The sequence below is a fragment of the Hemitrygon akajei genome, chromosome 9 (genome assembly GCF_048418815.1).
Source record: "Hemitrygon akajei chromosome 9, sHemAka1.3, whole genome shotgun sequence".
NCBI classification, from domain to species: Eukaryota; Metazoa; Chordata; class Chondrichthyes; order Myliobatiformes; family Dasyatidae; genus Hemitrygon; species Hemitrygon akajei.
Genome location: NC_133132.1, coordinates 54777231 through 54795843, shown reverse-complemented (window position 1 = coordinate 54795843; position 18613 = coordinate 54777231). Strand labels below are relative to the sequence as shown.

General features: G+C 40.7%; 1 protein-coding gene across 2 annotated transcripts in view; it reads right to left on the bottom strand.

The window, feature by feature from the left end:
* Nucleotides 1–18613, bottom strand: part of rbks (ribokinase) — a 158765-nt gene that overhangs the window by 18269 nt on the left and 121883 nt on the right. Inside the window, exon 8 of one of the 2 annotated variants that reach the window (XM_073056026.1) lies at nucleotides 12076–12256. The exons of the other annotated variant lie outside the window; for it this stretch is intronic. Coding sequence (XP_072912127.1) covers nucleotides 12076–12256 — 181 coding nt within the window. The remainder of the gene's footprint in view (nucleotides 1–12075; nucleotides 12257–18613) is intronic. 2 annotated transcript variants of the gene reach the window in all.

The window sequence follows — 18613 nt, the reverse complement described above, 5'->3', positions numbered from 1 at the left end:
AATCTGAATTTCTTCCCTCACACAGGCAGTGGTTAAATGAGTTAATATCCTGTAGTAAACCTGAAAAGATCTTGTATAGTGTGAGGAGGAAACCAGCAACATATGAAAAAATATGGGGCTCCTTTTTGGCCTTATTACCATCATTACACCTCCTCGGCTACTGAATTAGTATGGGTACCTGTCTTCCCGTGCTCCTACTATCTGCTTAGTGTAGTAATATACACTTTATTAATACACATTAGGACCTCATACCTTACTTGATCGAATTTTATTTTTGCTGTTTTACATTTGTGAACGAGGAAGAAATTTTTACCATACCAGGGTTGTGGGTTGGGTGGGGGGGGGAGGTGGGAGGGAGTATTTTGTCTGTTTTCTGGTTGTTTGTTTTTTTTCTTATGTGTATCTGTTTATAAAAATGTTTTTTTTGCTTTCAATAAAAATATCTATATAAAAAAAGGAATTGGCTTGCCCACAGAGATGGGAGGGTGGTTGTAGATAGAGCATATTCTGCTTGGAGGTTCTTGACTAAGCGGTATTCTAGGGATCTGTTCTGGGATGCCTAATCTTCATAATTTTTTGGACTTGGATGAAGAAGTGGAACAGTTGGTGATGGTTGGAGATGTTGTGGATAGCGTAGAGGTTTGTCATAGGTTTCAACAGGACATTGATAAGATGCAGGGCTGGGCTCAGAAGTGGCAGATGGAGTTCAATCTAGAAAAATGTAAAGTGATACACTTTGGGAGATTGAACATGAAGGCCCAGTACAGTCGGCCCTCCTTATCCACGGGGGATTGGTTCCGGGACCCCTCGCGGATACCAAAATTCGCAGATGCTCAATTCCCTTACTCAACCTGTCTCAATCCGGTAGACCTTAGGACCCAGTGGAACCCCAGTCCTTATTTAACCTGTCTCAGTGTGGTGGACATTAGGACCCGGCGTCGGAGTCTGTAGTGTTTCTGTTCGCGAAAATAATCACGAACACGATTGAAAATAAAGTGGAAATAATAAAGCGATCGGAAAGGGGTGAAACGCCATCGGTCATTGGAAAAGTGTTAGGCTACAGTCGGTCAACGATTGGAACAATTTTAAAGGATAAAGTGAGAAAGGCACTGCCCTGATGAAAGCTACAATTATTATTAAGCAACGCAGTGGTTTAATTATTGGGTTTTGGGATTTTGGGTTTTTGATCCTCCACATCAACCTGGCATGGTGGAGAGTGCACTTGAGAGCGGTCTGTCCCGAGTCCCGAGAACTTCCGTTCCCGAGCCTGGCACTGAAACATACGTATGTTTCTTAAGTGTTTTATATGCATAGAAAGGTAAAATATATACTATATACTAAGACAAACGTCTGACTAACTGACGCTAAATAATACCAGATGTACCTGTTCTGATTTACTTAGTAAGAGAACTTCCGATTTTTTTCGTTCCTGATCCGCAGTAACCTATGCACATCCTCCCGTATACTTCAAATCATCTCTAGATTACTTATAATACCTAATACAATGTAAATGCTATGTAAAATGGTTGTTACACTGCATTGTTTAGGGAATAATGACGAGAAAAAAAAGTCTGCACATGCTCGAACAACAAGTGCAGGAAGAGCACTTCTGGGTTTTCGCGATTCGCGGTTGGTTGAATTCGCGGATAAGGAGGGCCGACTGTACAAGGATAATGACAGGATTCATGCAGTGTGGAGGAACAGAGGGATTTTGGGGTCCATATGCATAGATCCCTCAAAGTTCCTGTGGAAGTTGATAGGATGGTTAAGAAGGAGCATTGTTTGTTGGCCTTCATTAGTTGGGGGATTGAGATCAAGAGCCACAAGGTAATGATGCAGCTTTATAAAACTCTGGTTAGACCACACTTAGTTCTGCTCACCTCATTTTAGGAAGGATGTGCAAGCCTTAGAGGGGGCACAGAAGAGATTTACCAGGATGCTACCCAGATTATGGATCATGTCTTAAAAGGAAAGTTTGAGCAAGCTCGGGCTTTTCTTTTTTGAGCAAAGGAGAATGTGAAGGGACTTGATAAAGGTGTAGAAGGTGATCAGAGACAGAGACAGAGTGGACAGCCTTCACATTTTTCACAGAGGGGAAAGCGCTAATACAAGATGTCATATTTTTAAGGTATGGGTGAAAGTATGGGGAGATGTCGGAGGTAGTTTTTTGATATATAGAAAGTGGTAAATAAGGAACACACTGCGAGGTGTGGTGGTCAAGGCAGATACATTAAGGCTATTTAAAAGATTCTTAGGTACATGGATGAAAGAACACTGGAGGGCTACATGAGAGGGAAAAGTTAGATTGATTTTGGAATAGGTTAAAAAGGACGACCCAATATTGTGGCTGAAGGGTCTGCAGTGTGCTGTTCTGTTTTATATTCGATGCAAGATGATAGTGATAAACACCAGCTAGTTTAGAGATCCTCTTATTTTGGGATTATGCTTATAGCTATGTAAATGGGTAACTTTGATCATTTTGGCATGTCACCAAAGACTCTAGCAAGTTTCTAGAGATGGATGGTGGAGAGCATCCTGACTGTTTGCATCAGTGTCTGCTGTGGAGGATCCAATGCACAGGATCAAAAGAGGCTACAGAGGGTTGTAGACTAAGCCAGCACAATCCTTCTCACCACTGAGCACATCTTCAAGAGGCAGTGATTCAAGAAGGTGCCACCTATCATTAAGGACACTGATCTTCCAGGACATGCCCTCTTCTCATAATGACCATCAGGGAGGAGATACAGATTTCTGAAGGACAGTAGCTGGTCTGGGGTCTTTTGTTAGGAGAAAGAGCACCAGGGAAGATGCTCGGAGGATCCCACCTGAAGGGGAGACCCTATTCTTGTAAGTGCTTTATGCAGACAAAAGGTTTAAAGGAGGAAGTGTCAATACTCTTGAATTAGCCAGTTCATTCAAAATGGTCTTTAAGGGAAGTTTGAACTGTGGCTGGTTCCTTTCACTCAGAATGTGGGTTCAGTACGTGAATAATCAAAGTGAAGCATCCTGGAGAAGCCCCCAAAAATGTAACCTTCTCATCATTACCCATGCAATGCTGAGCCATGCGACTGTTGGCCAGAGTTAGCTAACAGGACACTGTGAGAGGGTTACACTTATGATTTGAGCATTGTTGCCATTACTAGTGACTAAAGCATTGCTTTGCAAAAAAAAAGCAATCATGGTAAGATGACTCTCACAAATGCAGAAACTGAATTTAAAAGTTTCTGTATTAGAGTCAAGCAAAATCAGACAAAATTATTTCCAGCCAAGCCAACATTAAGTGACTGAGCAACACTCACAAAATGCTGGAGGAACTCAGCATGTCAGTCAGCTTCTATAGGGAGGAATAAGCAGTCTACATTTTGGGCTGAGATTCTTTATCAGGACAGTGAATTTTGCCCTCCCACACTGTGAAAGATGAAATTTGGAGTGTCGACATTTGTAAAAAATGTTGTGTGGTGATAGAAATTTTAAAAATTTGGTCATATATCTAACACCGAAGTGCTGGTTCTTTTAAAGTGCATTAAATAGGAACTGAAGTATCTGAGTCTTATCAGCAACTTTTAAAATGTTTAGTCCTGATAACACTTCCCATCTGATAGTTACTGCTAGCCTCTTCATCCACCAGTTACTTCTAATGTGATATAAAAGTGTGGGCAGTGATGTATTAAAATTCTTCCAGAGAAAAATGGTAGGACAACTTATTCCACATTCCATGCAAATGGGCACATGACTCATTTACCTACAGAGCCAGGGTTGACGGTTAATCATTCTGCGAGATAGCAGTTGATAACCAAAGCATTCCTATCTGCTGAGTTGCCTGTCTTTTAAACACAACATTGCTCTTTTGCTTTTTCTTTTAAACAACATGCCTCACCACAGAGCAGATCATTCATAAAGGCAATTGAGATCAAAGGTAGATAACGTTAAGTGTCCAGAGGGTAAAATGCCTGTGGTCTCAGCCATCTTTTCCAATGTACTAACAATGGTAATCTGAAACAATTCCAGATACCAAAAAATAAAATTAATAAGTCAGTCAACCATTTATACTATTTTATAAACAAATCACGGAAATATATTTCAGAAGAAAGCTATTTGCATTTATAAATTGCATTGTCATGTTGAAATAACTTGGCATGCCTGCAAAATATAACTCCTGTATGATACAGGCTTGCTGTGTAGGCAAATTCTGCAGCCATTCTGTGCTGCTGAATGCACACAAAAAGGATCCAAATGAATGATAATAATGTATGTAGGTGGGGAGAAGAATGTTGGCTAGGAAAACTTGCGGCTCATCTTCAAATAGTGGCAGGGCTTTATACCCTGTGAGCGTTTTTCATCTCACTACACCTTGTTCACATCTAGAAACAGGGGAGAGGTGGGAATGGAATTGACTGAACTATTGGCTTACATAACATCTTCCCCCATTCTGATTTGCGTAAGAGATTAAGAAACACAGGATTAGAATTAGGCTGTAGAGCCAGCCCCCTTGAGTCTGCTCTGTTTTTCACTAAGATTATACTTGATATAATCTTTGAACCTTGTTAACTGACCTGAGGAAGAATTTCTTCTCTCAAGGGGCTGTAAACCTTTGGAATTATTTGCCCTGAAGAAGCATGATGCCAGGACATTAAATACATTCAAGGAAGTGATAGACAGATGTTTGAACTTTTGAGGAACCAAGAGTTATGTAGACCAAACTGGAAAGTCCAAGACAGGCCAAAGATTAGATCAGACATGAACTTACTGAATGGGGTACAAGCTTGTGGGGCCAAATGGTGTACTTCTGCTCCTATTTCTTAACTTCTTCATTTTTCCACCATCATTAACCTTGATTCTATATTATCTATGACTGAATGTACTTGATCCAGTCAAAGCTCTCTAGGGTGCAGAATTCCAAAGGTTCATAGTCCTCAGAAGTTACTTCACATTTCAGTCTTAAGCAATGGCACTTACCCTTAAGCTATGTAGAACTCAAATTAAGAACTGTAGAACTGAATAGTAGTACTAGTGGAAAATTGTTTTAAGTTCGATTTTAGATTCAGGCAGCACACACATACCAGAAGATGCAAGACAAACCAATAATATAATGGAGCTCTTTTGAATAACTCATCAAAACTCCATGTCATGAATCAAAACATTGCGCTTGTTCTAGGGACTGAGGGTATAATGCATACTGACCATTCCAGACAAAAATGGGGACAAGTTTAGGACTTCCAAGGAAACCTTTGGTACCTCAGCAGGAGAGTCTGATTTTGACCACCTTTTTTCTAAAGCTGGAGGGAACATTACTGCTTTGTACAAATGTGCTTTTCTGATATAGACTTTCTGGCCCACACCCATGTTAGGAAAACCTGACCTAGTGGCTGCTTGATTTTGGGGAATCTAATTATTTGTTAAGACCCAAGACATGTTTGGCCCTTTATTAGCATATATTTTGCAATTTATATTGGTGCAGCCAAGAATTAGTGAAATTCCTTGCAATTTTGGACATTCAAGGTCATTAATTGAGTAGTAGGTCTGCCAAGTATAGTCACTGTAAAGATATCTTGCATGTAAATAGCAAAGAAAGTCTTTTAAAGGTACAGTGGAATATAGATCAGCTGTAAAGGTAGGCAGAGTGGAATATAATCTAGACAAATGTACGGTAATGCAATCTGAGAAGCTACATTTTTTAGGACTTATAGAGTAAATATTGAAAAGCTTGAGCATGTAGATATTTGGACTGAAAAGCTTGAGCATGTAGATATTTGAACTGAAAAGTCTGAGCATTTAGATAAAAAACATAGAAAACCTATAGCACAATACAGGTGCTTTAGCCCACAAAGTTGTGCCGAACATGTCTCCACCTTAGAAATTACTAGGGTTACCCATAGCCCTCTATTTTACTAAGCTTCATGTACAGGCGTTCCCCGCTTTACGAATGTTCACTTTACACCACTCTGCTTTTACAAAAGACCTACATTAGTTACCTGTTTTCACATTAGAAAGAGGAGTTTTCCTTTTACAAAAATTTTTCCCATATGAATTACTGGTTCTTCGCTCTATGCCATTTCGACTTAAGAAAGGTTTCATAGGAACGTTCTACCTTTGCAAGGGTGGGGGGGGGGGGGGGAAACACCTGTACCTATCAAAAAGTCTTTTAAAAGACCTTATCATATCCGCATCTACCACCGTTGCCAGCAGCCCATTCCACGCACTCACTACTCTCTGCATAAAAAACTTACCCCTGCCATCTCCTCCGTACCTACTCCCAAGCACCTTAAACCTGTGCCCTCTTGTGACAGCCATTCCAGCCCTGGGAAAAAGCCACTGACTATCCACACAATCATTGCCTTTCATCATCTTATACACCTCTATCAGGTCACCTCTCATCCTCCATTGCTCCAAGGAAAAAAAGCCGAGTTCACTCAGCTTGTTTTCATAAGGCATGCTCCCCAATCCAGGCAACATCCTTGTAAATCTCCTCTGCACCCTTTCTATGGTTTCCACATCCTTCCTGCAGTGAGGCGACCAGAACTGAGCACAGTACTCCAAGTGGGGTCTGACCAGGGTCCTATATGGCTACAACATTACCTCTCGGCTCCTAAATTAATTTCCACAATCGATAAAGGCCAATACACCGTACGCCTTCTTAACCACAGAGTCAACCTGCGCAGCTGCTTTGAGTGTCCTATGGACTCGGACCCCGAGATTCCTCTGATCCTCCACACTGCCAAGAGACTTACCATTAATACTATATTCTGCCATCATATTTGACCTAACAAAATGAACCACTTCACACTTCTCTGGGTTGAACTCCATCTGCCACTTCTCAGCCCAGTTTTGTATCCTATCTAATCAAATGCCTTGCTGAAATCCATATACACAATATCCACTTCCTAGGGCTGAAATGGCTAGCACGAGAGGGCACAGTTTTAAGGTGCTTAGAAGTAGGTACAGAGGAAATGTCAGGAGTAAGTCTATGTTTCTAAATATGTGCAGTGGCATGCAAAAATTTGGGCACCCCTGGTCAAAATTTCTGTTACTGTGAATAGCTAAGTGAGTAAAAGATGACCTAATATCCAAAAGGAATGAAGTTAAAGATAACACATTTCTTGAATATTTTAGGGAAGTTTACTTTTTTATTTCCATCTTTTACAGTTTCAAAATAGCAAAAAAAGGAAAAGGGCCTGAAGCAAAAGTTTGGGCATTCTGCATGGTCAGTACTTAGTAACACCCGCTTTGGCAAGTATCACAGCTTGTAAACGCTTTCTGTAGCCAGCTAAGAGTCTTTCAATTCTTCTTTGGGGGATTTTTGGCCACTCTTCCTTGCAAAAGGCTTCTAGTTCTGCGAGATTCTTGGGCCGTCTTGCATGCACTGCTCTTTTGAGGTCTATCCAGAAATTTTCGATGATGTTTAGACAATAGACAATAGGTGCAGAAGTAGACCATTCGGCCCTTCGAGCCTGCACCGCCATTTTGAGATCATGGCTGATCATCTACTATCAATACCCAGTTCCTGCCTTGTCCCTATATCTCTTAATTCCCCTATCCATAAGATACCTATCTAGCTCCTTCTTGAAAGCATCCAGAGAATTGGCCTCCACTACCTTCCGAGGCAGTGTATTCCAGACCCCCACAACTCTCAGGGAGAAGAAGTTTTTCCTTAACTCTGTCCTAAATGACTTACCCCTTATTCTTAAACCATGCCCTCTGGTACTGGACTCTCCCAGCATCTGGAACATATTTCCTGCCTCTATCTTGTCCAATCCCTTAATAATCTTATATGTTTCAATCAGATCTCCTCTCAATCTCCTTAATTCCAGTGTGTACAAGCCCAGTCTCTCTAACCTCTCTGCATAAGACAGTCCTGACATCCCAGGAATTAACCTCGTGAATCTACGCTGCACTTCCTCTACAGCCAGGATGTCTTTCCTTAACCCTGGAGACCAAAACTGTACACAATACTCCAGGTGTGGTCTCACCAGGGCTCTGTACAAATGCAAGAGGATTTCCTTGCTCTTGTACTCCATTCCCTTTGTAATAAAGGCCAACATTCCATTAGCCTTCTTCACAGCCTGCTGCACTTGCTCATTCACCTTCAGTGATTGATGAACAAGGACTCCTAGATCTCTTTGTATTTCTCCCTTACCTAACTCTACACCGTTCAGATAATAATCTGCCTTCCTGTTCTTACTCCCAAAGTGGATAACCTCACACTTATTCACATTAAACGTCATCTGCCAAGTATCTGCCCACTCACCCAGCCTATCCAAGTCACCCTGAATTCTCCTAACATCCTCATCACATGTCACACTGCCACCCAGCTTAGTATCATCAGCAAATTTGCTGATGTTATTCTCAATGCCTTCATCTAAATCGTTGACGTAAATTGTAAACAGCTGTGGTCCCAATACCGAGCCCTGTGGCACCCCACTAGTCACCACCTGCCATTCTGAGAAACACCCATTCACCGTTACCCTTTGCTTTCTATCTGCCAACCAGTTTTCTATCCATGTCAATGTCTTCCCCCCGATGCCCTGAGCTTTGATTTTACCCACCAATCTCCTATGTGGGACCTTATCAAATGCCTTCTGAAAATAGAGGTACAATACATCCACTAGATCTCCCCCGTCTAACTTCCTGGTTACATCCTCGAAAAACTCCAACAGATTAGTCAAGCATGATTTACCCTTGGTAAATCCATGCTGGCTCGGCCCAATCCTATCACTGCTATCTAGATATGCCACTATTTCATCCTTAATAATGGACTCTAGCATCTTTCCCACCACTGATGTCAGGCTGACAGGTCGATAGTTCTCTGTTTTCTCCCTCCCTCCTTTCTTAAAAAGTGGGATAACATTACCCATTCTCTAATCCTCAGGAACTGATTCTGAATCTAAGGAACATTGGAAAATGATTACCAATGCATCTGCAATTTCCAGGGCCACCTCCTTTAGTACCCTAGGATGCAGACCATCTGGACCTGGGGATTTGTCAGCCTTCAGGTCAGGGGACTGTGAGGGCCATGGCAAAACCTTCAGCTTGCGTAGTCCATTGTGGATTTTGAGGTGTGTTTAGGATCATTATCCTGTTACAGAAGCCATCCTCTTTTCATCTTCAGGTTTTTTTTTACAGACAGTATGATGTTTACTTCCAGAATTTGCTGGAACTTAACTGAATTCATTCTTCCCTCTACCAGTGAAATGTTCCCTGTGCAACTGGCTGGAACACAAGCCCAAAGCATGATCGATCGACCCCCATGCTTAACAGTTGGAGAGGTGTTCTTTTCATGAAATTCTGCGCCCTTTTTTCTCCAAACATACCTTTGCTCATTACTGCCAAAACGTTCTATTTTAACTTCATCAGTCCACAGGACTTGTTTCCAAAATGAATCAGGCTTGTTTAGATGTTATTTTGTAAACTTCTGATGCTGAATTTTGTGGTGAGGACGCAGGAAAGGTTTTCTTCTGATGACTCTTCCATGAAGGCCATATTTGTGCAGGTGTCAATGCACAGTAGAACAGAGCACCACCACTCCAAAGTCTGCTAAATCTTCCTGAAGGTCTGTTGTAGTCAAATGGGGGTTTTGATTTGCCTTTCTAGCAATCCTATGAGCAGTTCTCTCAGAAAGTTTTCTTGGTCTTCCAGACCTCGACCTCCACCAGTCCTGTTAACTGTCATTTCTTAATTACATTACGAACTGAAGAAACAGCTACCAGAAAACATTTTCTTATAGCCTTCTCCTGCTTTGTGGGCATCATTTATTTTAATTTTCAGAGTGCTAGGCAGCTGCTTAGAGGAGTCCATGGCTGCTGATTGTTGGGACAAGGTTTGAGGAGTCAGGGTATTTATAAAGCTTTGAAATTTGCAACACCTGGCCTTTCCCAATGATGACTGTGAACAAGCCATAGCCCTAACAAGCTAATTAAGGTCTGAGACCTTGGTAAAAGTTAACTGAGAGGTCAAATTTTTTGGGGTGCCCAAACTTTTGCATGGTGCTCCTTTCCTTTTTTACACTCTAAATTTGTACAAAACAAAAATAATACACTAATCTTGCTTAAAATGTTGAAATGAATGTTTCATCTTTAACTTTATGAATTTTGGAGATCAGTTCATCTTCTACTCTCTTTAACTATTCACAGTAACAGAAATTTTGACCGGGGTGCCCAAACTTTTGCATGCCACTGTATGTTAATGTACAGAGGGATCTTGGAATGAAGGTTGATAGTTTTCTAAAAGAGGCATCAGAAATGGATACGATAGTGAAGAAGATTTTTGGTATGCTTGTCTTTATAGCTTTAGGCACTGCTTATAGTGTAGCACGCTGGTTAACATTTTACTGCTATTGATGTAGAGTATTTCATTTAATGGTTTTCTGTAAAAGCAGTGGATTCTGCTGGTAGTGTTTAGGTTATCGTTAAAGATAACGGGTCGGGATGATTAAGCTTAGGACTGAAGTGTCATCCAATCAGGATGGTGGAATTGGGAGAAGGTTCTAGAGAAAACTTGTTTTTGTGACAGACACTGGGGTGGGTTGAGGTGTTTTTGGTGGGAGATGGAGAGAAAAGAAGCTTGAAAGAACCAGCTATAGGATTCGATCCAACGGGAAGTGCGACTCAATGAAGTCGAGAGGGGAAACCCTACCCTGATCAGTGAATAGGAGTTGGTGCCGTGAATACATCAGACACATCAGCTCTTGGAACATTTGAGCTCCAACTTTGTGCCCAATTGACTGTTTTAGTTGTGATGGGCCCTTTTTTTCTTTTTTCTTTATTAATGGTTTAGGTAACATTCATAAATATACTTTCCTTATAATTGTATGCAGTGTACAGTCTGTTATTTCTTGCTGGTGGCCAATTGCATGGGGCCAGTAGTTGCACAGTACTCACTCAAATCGGGGTTTGGGTGGGCAACTATACCCCAATTTCCTGGGTTTGGTGGGACCCAAGTCATATCAACACTAGATGTACAGAGTCTGAGAAAGGTTGTTTTCTTATTGCTGAGTTTGGTGGCTGTTAGCAAAGGGCTAACAAGCCGCATCTCTAAAGTTGCATGGTAAAAAGGGGTTTCAATAGGAATTGGGATGTTAAAACATTGTTTGTACTGCACTTATTCAGTATAGTGTACAGCTCTGGTTTCCACACTGCATAAAAGATGTAGTAGAAGTAAATAAGGTGAGGAAGAGCTTCATCACAATGTTGGGTGCAATTACAAGGAAACATTGACAGGATTGGTTTATTCTCACTGAAATGCAGGGAGCTGAGAGGTGACCTTATAAAATGTTTACAAAATTATGAGGGGCAGATATAGGATAAATGACCAGAATCTGCTTTTTTACAGGGTAGGAGAGTCTAAAACCAGAGGGCTTGGGTTTGTGAGAGTGGAGAAATTTAAAGGATTTGAGCGGTAAGTTTTTGGCACAGAGGGTGTGAACTGGCAGAGGAGGTAGTGAAAGCAGGTGATTACAATGTTTAAAGGGCATTTGTTTAAAATGAAAGGTACTTGGAATAGGAGACCAATAAAGGACTAATGTGAGCAACTTGGATTAGCATAAAAAGGCATCATGGTCCTTTCACACCTTGAAAGGAATTGGATAATTCCTTCCCCTACAGATGCTGCTTGGCTTGCTGAGTTCCTCCAGAAGATTACTTGTTGTGTCTCTGAATACTGTATGTTTCTCATGTCAAATGTGAGAGCTTGGAGCCAATCTATTCATCTTTCCCAACATTCTAGACAGGTATATCTTTCCTTAAATCAGGGGTCAAAAATGTATGATCTATGGTAGGAGAAATCTAATAAATTATTATACCAAGACCATTTTATTCTTGTACTGCATCCCCCTTTGTAATAAAGTGTAAAGTGAGCAAATCTCGATACTATGATTTAATTGCCTAGAGCTCCTACCAGAATGAGACTGGAATTTCGCTATCAAATGCAAATTGGGCTACAGTAATGTACTTAAGAAGCTAATGCAATTTTTTTTTCTTTGTTTGGACTGTTATCATTAATTCCCCAATCTGTCTGCAAAGCACAATCAGTGCAAATCATGATGTGGCCTTGCCTGGGGATATTTAATGTGTCTTCACTTACCATCAACTGAAGCACTGGGAGGTTTGGGAGATATTTTGGTCCAGTTTATTGTGGAACATTCTGAATTCTTAGAGAGCGACTGGCCATCCAGTTCCTTCCTTGCAGGATTCCTAAGCCAATTCCATGCTGACCACAGAATGAAGGAGAAGCAACAGGCAGTTGAGGAAACAGTTCTAATGATCTAGGACAGAATGGGCATCCTTGAGGCACTGTGTGCAACAGCAGCTTCAGAACTGTTTCCCAGCTGATTGCAATAGTAAAGGAAGTTATGGGGTTACACCTAGCAAGTTTGTCACTCTACCATTAAAATCAAGCCAGAAGATCATACTGACAAAGCAGAACTACATAGCAAAAATATTATCTCTTAGAGAAAGCTCAGTGATCTTGCAACCAGTTGATAAGATCAAAATGTGCCACGCTGCCACCTGAATGATAAATAATTAAACACTTTCTAGATAGAGGAGGCTTTTCTGGAGTACTGAAGGCAGTTTTGAATTCCACATGGAGGAGGATGTAGTCGAATAAAAACAAGTTCTGGGAACACTCAGCAGCACAGGCAGCATTGGTGGAGAGAGAAATAATTTATGTCCCAGTACACTGAGCACATCTTCTGTTGCAGGAAAGCAGCATCCACTATCCAGAACCCCCACCTTCCAAGGCCATGCTCTCTTCTAACTGCTGCCATTAGGAAGAAGATACAAGAGCCTCAGGACCAACACTACCAGGATCAGAAACAGTTATTAGCCCTCAGCATCAGGTTCTTGAACCAGTAAGGATAACTTCACTCACTCCATCACTGAACCTATGGACTTATTTTCAAGGACTCTTCATCTAATGTTCTTGATATCTATTGCTTATTTATCATTATTTGGATTTTTTTCATTTTTTATTTGCACAGTTTGTTGTCTTTTTCATATTGGTTATTTACCCATCTTGTGCAGATTCTCATTGATTCTATTGTGTTTCTTTGTATTTACTGTGAATGTCCACAAGGAAATGAATAACAGGGTTCCTTATGGTGATATATATGCACAGTGATAATAAATTTACTTTGAACTTTGATGCCATTTTATTACAACTGCTGTGTTTTTCCAACATTCTCTTTTATTTCAGAATTTTAGTCTCCATTGTTAACTTATTGGGTGATGTTACAGTTCAGTAGACAAGAAAAATTATCAATGTTCAAACAATGAATTCTAGCTTAAACAGCCGCTCAACTCAGATGGGACCCTAAACTTTTCACAAAGATCACTCAATAATAATGATAGAGCTGAACATGGGTCCCACTGATAGATCAAACCATCTTAATTGACTAGGGAGGGCCAGAAGACATGTTTTACACTGTGTATTAGAATAAATATTAGATAGTTCTCAATTTACTTGTTCACGGGACATGGGCTTTGCTGGAAATGCTGGCATTGATTACCCATCACCATTAAGGAGACAGTTAATATTTAACCACAATGGTGAATCTGGAGTTGAAAATTGGGCTTTATTTTCTCAGAAGGAACTGCAATTCTCTGGAAGTTGACTCTTGGTACATATTTAAGAGGAAGCTGAATTGTTTACTGGCTATGGCTGAGATTTCATTAAACTCCATAGGTAGCAATTGATGGTCACAGTCCTGGGATAGCTTCAACTTCATTAGTGGCTCAAAGGGGAATTTTCTGGCTTCTTTGGAATCCTATCTTCCTCCACGTCTCTCAGGAAACTGGCTGAAGAGATGGGTGGAAAAAAGGAGTCCGCTATGATAGTTCAGATAACATGATATCTCTTTTTCTATTAACATCAAACATTTCAATAGTAAGTAGCTGAAATAAAGATGCTTTGCTAGAATCCCAAGATCTTGCTCCTGCTCATCAGAAATGAAGCAGATGAGGAAAGCCTGGTATCAGACAGTTGCACAGTCAACTGAACCAATAGGCAGTTAGATTATATCTAGGAAGTATCAAAAGCTTGACAGTGTACTGCTTGTTATTCTTAAATAGTTAATGAAATGCAGAGATACATCATTCTTAAAAGAGATCATTCAGTCTGTAGTAGAAAATGGCAGGAGTAAGGGCAATCCCAGATAAGTAAATGTGAGCAAACCTGGCTACAATGTAAATGAAAGAGTGCAAGTGAGTGACCATGAGAGTGTGAGAATTCTATACCACTCACCAAAATCAGCGACCTAGTTTAAAACATAATTGCCTTGTGCATGCAGGTTCATGTCTTTATTTAATAAAGGACCAATTTCAGGATTGATCCCAGATTCTTAGTACCTTTCACAAATCCTATTCTGTTTACGACCATCAGAGAGGAGGAGACTGAAGACCTATATTCTAACAATTCAGGAACTGTTCATTTACCTCCACAAATGGAATCTCATTATTCCTTTTTTACACTTTTGAATTATTTTTGTAATTTACAGAATTATGTCTTTGTACTGTGCTGCTGTTGTAAAACAAATTTTGTGTTACATAAATCAGTAATAAGTCAAATTCCGAAATCAAGAGCAACACTGCTGATGTTCGGAATTGCAACTAGGGCAAGGGATAATTTCAGTATCAGTAATCATCCAACACAGGTGACTCTACCACCTGTATCTTTGCAAGGCTGCCATTTGACTGCCCGTGTCAGGTTACATCAGTCCCTTGCATACATTTGGTGCATGGGATTTCCAGCTCCATTATCAATGTGCCAACAGACTACTATTGTTGGTGATGAAACTCCAATTATGAAGCAGCACTTAGTAATGGATGAGAAAGGATAAACATTCATCTCACTTAAAGGATGCTCACTTTCTTGCTCACTTAAAGCAATCTAGAACATAGAACCGTACAGTGTAGGAACAGGCCCTTTGGCCAACAATATTGTGCTGAACGAGCTAAAAAATAAATCAAAAACTGTAAGAAATGAATCTCTTCTACCTACACAATGTCCATATCTATCCATCTTCCTGATATTCATGTTTCTATTCTAATGTATTTGCCTCTACAACCATATCAGGCAACATATTCCAGACATCCACCACACTGAGTAAAAACGTACCCTCTCACATCCCCTTTGAACTTGCCACCTCTCACCTTCAATGCATGTCATCTGGTATTAGACATTTATACCCTTGGCAAAAGATACTCCCTCTCTATTTATGCCTTTCATAATCTTATAAACCTCTATCAGATCTCCTCTCAGCCTCTGCCACTCAAAAGAAAACAACGCAAGTTTGTCCAGCCTCTCAAGCCCCCTAAACTAGGCAGCAACCTGGTAATCCTCTTCTGTACCCCCTCCAAACCCTCAACATCCTATAGTGGAGCAACCATAACTGCATGCAATATTCCAGATGTGGCCTAAACAAAGTTTTATAAAGTTGCAACATAACCTTTTGACTATTCAACTCAATGCCTCGACTAGTTTTTATCATTTTTGAAATATTTTGGTGTAAAATTTCAACTACAAAACAATGAGGATGGCTCAGCATTAACATCTTTCACCCAAATCAGAAAGTACACACCAGAGACTGAAGCACATACAGTAATCCATGGCAAGAATTCAATGCAGGAGCCAATGAGTGCAGTGGTGAGGAAATACATTCAATAACACTGTCTCTTAAATAGCATTAAAGTCAGACCCTGTCTACTCTCCCAAGGAGTGTAGAACAGCAGGCCATTTTCCCAATGTCTTGGGCAACAATAGGTGACAAGTTCAAGTTTAATTGTCATTCAACCATACACATGTATACATCCTGGGCCAAGTTGCAAAACAATACATACAGTCACACACAGCACGTATAGAATTGATAGCACTTACAGTCACAAAGTAATATTAACATGTCCAAGTGACATGGCCTGAACATTGATGGTGCATGGGATGTTGTCCTGAAACCACATTCCTGCAAGAACAAGCATGTAGCGGTTCCTCAGCTCCTGCAGCTTCAGCCGATGGCAAATCAGCTTGTCTTCCAGGGAGCAAATACTACAGAGCAATCCTGATGGGAGAGCTAGCAAGGAGAGGCCAGCATGGGTTCCAGGTTTCAGCACACCTGTTCTCTCCCACACTGCCTCCCACATCCTTCCCTGCGTTGCTATAACACTCACCTCTGTTCACCTCCTTCCCTGGGAGGCTCTAACAGGCCATGTTGTGGCACGAGAGTTGGTCTGTGCAACAACCGAGGCTACGGAGCTCCCAATGAACTGGACTTGCAGCACTTTGGGGTATTACCAATGTCCATCAGGATCACAAGAAAAATGTTTAAGATGAATATTTAAACACTTGTACCTTTTGTTGGACCCAGAGAGGCAAGTATGCCACGATTTTACTGGAAATTTTGCATCATCAACATGGTTTAGTGGGTCAAAGGTACTGGACCAGTGTTGTTCTGTTCCAAAATTTATGTTCTCTGAATATTTATCTAGGTTTTGGGTGTGGTCTTCCCATGCACTAATTTGCAGCTTTCATAGGGTACAACAACAGACCCACTTCATTATGACGTTGAAGCAGTGGATCAGCTGTTACTGAAGGACAATACTACCCATTCCTACATCTGTTTTGCTGGCACCATACCAAATTCCCTGAGATATTCTGTTATCTTTATTTTCAGCCAGCTGAGCATTGTTCATGAAGAACATGTATTGCTCATAATTTTCCTCCTTTAGGTGGTGACAGCATTTGTTTATATTAAATACTGACTTACAACAACCTTGCATTTTATCCAATTTGTATTGTCATTTTCAGCCACTTCCTTTAATTCTATAAATTTGATATCAGGAAATTTCAGACCAGGTTAGACAGTATTAAGCAGTGGGCTTCTGTATAAGGCTGCTCCATGCCAGCCAGTTGCCTGGCAAAATGTCAGATGGTATTTCCAGCTATGAGAAGTTATCCCTCATTTACAGATGTCCCTGTTTGCTGGATTGATCTGCAACATTGTTCTGAAGGGTACATGGTAGGATCAGTGATGAGGTTCTGTTTTGGAAGTTCAGGGAGTTGGGTACTAAGTTAAAGGGCAGGACCACCAGGATTGTGATCTCAGGATTGCTACCTGTGCCACGTGCATGCTAGGCCAGAACTAGGAAGGTTATATGGTTTAAAAGTGGCTAAGGAGTTGGTGTAGGAGGGAGTGCATGTGGGACCTGTACAAATGGAATGGTTTGCACCTGAACTGGAGGGGCTAATACCCTAGTAAGAGGGATTGTTAATGCTGCTAGGTGGGGTTTAAACTAGAGCTGCAGGGGGGTGGGAACCAGAGTGGCAGAACAGTTAGTGAAGAAATTGTGGAGGCAGGGTTGATAAGACCTCAGGCAAAGTTAGTAAACAAAAGGCTGAGCATGATGCGACTAGTGTATATTTCAATACAAAAAGTATTGTAGGAAAGGCAGGTGACAATGCTGAAGATGAGATAACTGGTTTGCAAACAGAGGCAAATGTGTAGAAAAGAAGAGGCTGTTGATAAGGCAAGATAGCAGTCAACAGGATGAGTTGAACATAAAAGGTGGACAAAAGCGAAAAAAGTGAATACAGAATTGAAGGTGTATCTGAATGCACACAGTATACAGAGTAAGGTACATGAACTTGTAGCACAGTTGCAGATTGGCTTGTATGATGTTGTAGGAATCACTGAATCATGGCTGAAAGAAGCTTAATGTCCAAGGATACACAAAAGGACGGGCAGGTGTTGCTTTGTTGGTAAAATATAAAATCATATCATTAGAAAGAGGTAACATAGCATCGGAAGGTGTTTAATCATTGTGGATAGAGCTAAGGGTAAATAAACCTTGTTGGGAGTTGTGTACAGACCCCAAACAGTAGTAAGGATGTGGTCTACAAATTACAACAGGAGTTAGTAAATGCATGCCAAAAGGGCAAAATTATAATATTACATAGGGGATTTCAATAAGCAGGTAGATTGGGAAATATCAGGTTGTGCTGGATTTCAAGAGGGGGAATTTCTAGAGTACCTATGAGTTGGCTTTTGAGAGCAGCTCATGGTTGAGCCCACTGGGGGATCAGATATTGCAGATTGGGGGTTGTGCAATGAATTGGAATTGATTGGAGAATCTAAGGTAAAAGAACCCTTCGGGGTAAGTGATCATAATATGATCGATTCACCCTGGAATTTGAGAAGAAGCTAAAGTCAGATGTATCAGTATTACAGTGGAGAAAAGAGAATTACAGAGATATGAGAGAGGAGTTGGCCAGGATTGACTGGAAAAGAACACTAGCAGGGATGATGGCAGATCAGCAATGGCTGGAATTTCTGGAAGCGATTAGGAAGGCACAGGATATATACACTTTGTAGATCTCAAACAGGAAGAAGTATTTTAAAGGCAAGATGACACAAACGTGGTTAACGAGAGAAGTCAAAGCCAACATAAAAGCCAACGAGAGGGAACATAATAGAGCAAAGATTAGTGGGAAATTATAGGATTGGGAAGCTTTTAAAAATCAACAGAAGGCAACTATTGAAGTCATTAAGAAGGTAAAGATGGAATGCAAAAGTAAGCTAGCTAGTAATATTAAAGAGGATAACAAAAGTTTCTTTAGATATATAAAGTGT